We start from the raw sequence: 3,966 nt of genomic DNA, 5'->3' as shown, positions 1-3,966 counted from the left end.
TGTACACTTATGGGAAAATGTATATTTTGTATTTAGTCAGTTTATGATTTTTCTTCCTTTATTAAATTCTTACTGTAAAAGACTTACTTTGTTTTTTCGTTAAAACAGAGCCACCAAGCCTGAATGGCAGCTTGATTAAAAATTGCATTTTATGATTCCTTGAGCCCTTTTTAGGATTCGCATGTTAGAAGTAAAAATACTCTAGCTCTAGCTGTTTTTTGTTGCTCTGAGGACCTTGAAGGGAACATAACCACTCCAGTGCTTTTTGTAACTCTGATTTTTTTTCAAAAAAAAGTAACCTAAAAACAACCATCAAAAAAAAAATCCATGCTTCAGGATTTGATGAATTCTTGGGAAGGATTTTCTGCCTCTTGTTGGTTGTGGAATTTTTTTCCCTGGAAAAAAATTGTAGAGATGCTTGAAGACGTGGTATTCAGTTGGCGAGAGGTCAGGTGCATATCTTATCCTTACACTCAAATATCACAGTCATTCACTTCCTCCCAGTGTAGAAATCCCCAGTGTGCGCTCCTCATTCACTATGCATGAAGGTGTCTTCTCCATTCATACAGCTGTGTTCTTCTCCATTATGGTTTCTGGTTGTCAATTTCCCCTTACGATTGCAAACCACCAACTAAAAGCAGAACCTGAGTGAAAGTTCTAGATCTGTCAGACACTCTCCTATGACTTCACCTGCCCTGCCTGCCAAGCACTGCAGGTCCAGACTGTCCATCCTCCCAGAGAAACACAGTAAATAGAGGGAACCCCGCCCCACAGTGAACAATGGTGGAGACACCAGGGGCTCCTCGGAGGATCTGCTCCTGCTAAGTCACTTCAGTCGTGTCCGACTCTGTGCAACCCCATAGACGGCAGCCCCCCAGACTCCGCCATCCATGGGATTCTCCCGGCAAGAACACTGGAGTGGGTTGCCATTTCCTTCTCCAATGCATGAAAGTGAGAAGTCAAAGTGAAGTCGCTCAGTCATGTCCGACTCTTTGTGATCCCATGGACCGCAGCCTACCAGGCTCCTCTGTCTGTGGGATTTTCCAGGCAAGAGTACTGGAGTGGGTGCCATTGCCTTCTCCTCTGAGTGTCTACCTAGGCTAATCCATGTGCTGGTTGCACTAGGAGGAACTCACCTGGTTCAGGAATCTCATTTGAGAAAAGCCCAAAACACTGGGCACTTGGAGTTGAAAGTCAGCAGCAGCTTGAGAACTTGGAAGGAGAACAGAGATGTTCAAAGTGTTCGTGGAGCAGCGGCAGGTCCTCAGGACACAGAACAACACAGATGAACTACACTGAGGCAAGTGCTTCTCCACAACATTCCTGTTCAGAGACTGAGAAGACTGAAGCGATGCTGAGAGCACAGAGACAGAGCACGAGTGTCCCCAGCTGTGTCCCCAGCTGTGTCCCCAGCACGGGTGACGTTCACAGCACAGCAGCCTGCAGAGTCCTGGAAGGCACGAGGGTCACTCCCGTCACAGCTGCAGACTTGTTTCTTCCTTAGGACCCAGCAAGTTATCACAGAGCAGGGCAAGAGGTGCCTGGGGACAATGCAATCCAAGGAAGCTCTTAAATTCCATCATGGTGTCTTTGTATCTCTGAGAGACAAAAAAGATCAAACAAGATTGAATAGAAGGGGCACAGGCAGGGCTTTTAATACGTTTAGCAACAGTGGGACAGAGCTTTCCTTGTAGGACATATGTTAGTAAAGTGAACACTGGAAGAATACAATTTCTCAAAGTAACAAAGATCTTTGTGGAAATTCATGTATTTAATGTAGGCAATCTTCAGGACATTGATGGATCAGTCATCTTTCTCTTCGTTCCAGCTGGGACATACAGCACTCAGTAGCTATATGTAAAGTCAGAGGGACTTTTGAAATAATTTTATTTATTTATTCATTTTTCACTGTGCTGTGTCTTCATTGCTGCCTGGACTTTCCTCTAGTTGTGGCAAAGGTGGGTCCTCTCCACTTGTGGTGCACAGGCTTCTCACTGTGGTAGCTCCTCTTGTTGGGGAGCACAGGCTCCGGTGCACTTGGCTTCAGTAATGGGGGTCCCAGGGTCTAGAGCACAGGGCAATAGTTGCGGCACACGGCTCAGCTGTTCTGCAGCGTGCGCATCCTCTAGGACCGCATGTGGTCCTATTGGCAGGTGGGCTCCTCACCACTGAGCCACCATGGAAGCCCCTCAGGGAACATGTAAAGTACATTGAGAGGTTTGGAAACCTTCCTGAGGATTAGGGTCCTAAACAAGTAAAAAACATTCTGATATTACTGCTAAAAATATAATTTCATTAACAAATTATTTTCTAAATAATCTTTTCATGTCAGTTCTATAGTATTACTTAATGATGTTTAATAGGTTGAGCTAGAAATTTTTTAAAAAGATAACTATACAAGGCTTTGAGGCTTACTTCACAATTCAAGCCAGTTTCTCCCTGCCAAGGAGAAAAATGTTCACTGCTTCTGTCCAGGAAGCACACATGCGGTTCCATCTTGGTCACACACAGGCCTCCTCAACACCCACATCTTGACCTAAAGTTGGGAAATAGAGTAGCGGTTCTTCACTGGACTCCATCAGTAGACACCAGGATGACCCGGCTGGACTGGAGGTGAGAAACACAGGTGTCTTCCTTGAGAATGAGAACAGCAGGTTACCTGAGGAGGTGTCCTGGAAGGGGTCCTTGTCAACCAAAAAAAAACACACCCAAAAACATGACTCCCCAGAGTTCATTTTATTGGGAGGACTTGCTGAGGACTACAGGCCAGAGGACAGCCTCCCCTCAGCTCTGAGGAACTGCTCCACAGACGTAGAGGAGGTCAGTATGCATGCGACTGTGGTGAAGGGGTGACGTGCAGATAATCTCACACCTTGGGAGAAAGTGGCTGAGAATCAGGAGGAACAGATGTCTCTCTGAAAGATTTTAAAGCTTTTCTACCCATGAGAATTTGTAAAAATTGGGTTCATCAATTTTCTCCAGAAATTATTTAACTATCAGAAGGCCTGTTGTGTCAGTTTTCCCAGAGCACAGAGTGCCTCGTTCCTGATCTCAACCCTGAACTCCTATCAGGGCGTGTTGGAGGTCAGGGACTGCAGTGGGTAGAGACTTCATTCTGCAGAACCTGATGTGGAAAGATATTTTCATTGTCATCCTGAAGGAGAAACGTCAGAACTCATGTGGTGAGAAACTGTTACCTGCTTTTTCTTTGTTCGCATTGGAGAAGGAAATGGCAACCCACTCCAGTGTTCTTGCCTGGAGAATCCCAGGGTCAGGGGAGCCTGGTGGGCTTCTGTCTATGAGGTCGCACAGGGTCGGACACGACTGAAGCAACTTAGCAGCAGCAGCAGCAGCAAGCTCACAAGAAAGTTCAAGAGGTTTAAATACATAGAAAGTAGGGCTTACCTCTCATAGGGTTAATAAAATTATTTTACTATATTTCATTGAAGAAACCACTCATAAAAGCTTAGACTTCGAGGAGGCTTGTGTGATCGGACTTCCCCAACCAGGGATTAAAATCAGGTCACAGCAGTGAAAGTGCTGGATCCTAACCACTAGACAATGAGTAAACTCCTGCTTTACTTTTAGCTGGCAGAACAATCTACTCCCTTCCAATTACTTAATAGTGATTTTCTCTAGTTATGATTAGATCGTAATTTTGCGGACTTCAGACTACACACTGTGGCCCTACAAAACAATAGGTCATGACCCTTTGGCATCTGAAATGGATTAAGGGGTCTTTGTCAACTCACTCTCCTCCTCACTTATTTCATTGGTTCCTTAATGTCATGTCCATTTGCAGCCTTCCTTTTTTTTTTTAAATTGGATTGTTCAGACAAATCAAAGCCCCCAAGGTTTGCTTTTGAATCTTTGCTATGATTGGAATAGTTCATTTCTCTAGATTTATATTTTTCTCCAGGAGTATAAGTAAGTGGGACCCTAAGAATTAATGAGAGGATTCAGTTA

General features: G+C 44.7%; 1 protein-coding gene across 1 annotated transcript in view; it reads left to right on the top strand.

Moving 5' to 3' along the window:
• LOC104984810 (interferon alpha-H-like) overlaps nucleotides 1-1,504 on the top strand; it is a 2,386-nt gene extending 882 nt beyond the window's left edge. The window contains exon 2 of the mRNA XM_010834742.1: nucleotides 1,414-1,504. Within this exon, the coding sequence (XP_010833044.1) occupies nucleotides 1,414-1,504 (91 nt within the window). The remainder of the gene's footprint in view (nucleotides 1-1,413) is intronic.
• Nucleotides 1,505-3,966: the final 2,462 nt, after the last annotated feature.

The sequence above is a fragment of the Bison bison genome, unplaced genomic scaffold, assembly GCF_000754665.1.
Source record: "Bison bison bison isolate TAMUID 2011002044 unplaced genomic scaffold, Bison_UMD1.0 scf7180017845452, whole genome shotgun sequence".
NCBI classification, from domain to species: Eukaryota; Metazoa; Chordata; class Mammalia; order Artiodactyla; family Bovidae; genus Bison; species Bison bison.
The sequence above is the reverse complement of the archived record's forward strand: the minus strand, read 5'-3'. Positions and strand labels throughout refer to the sequence as shown.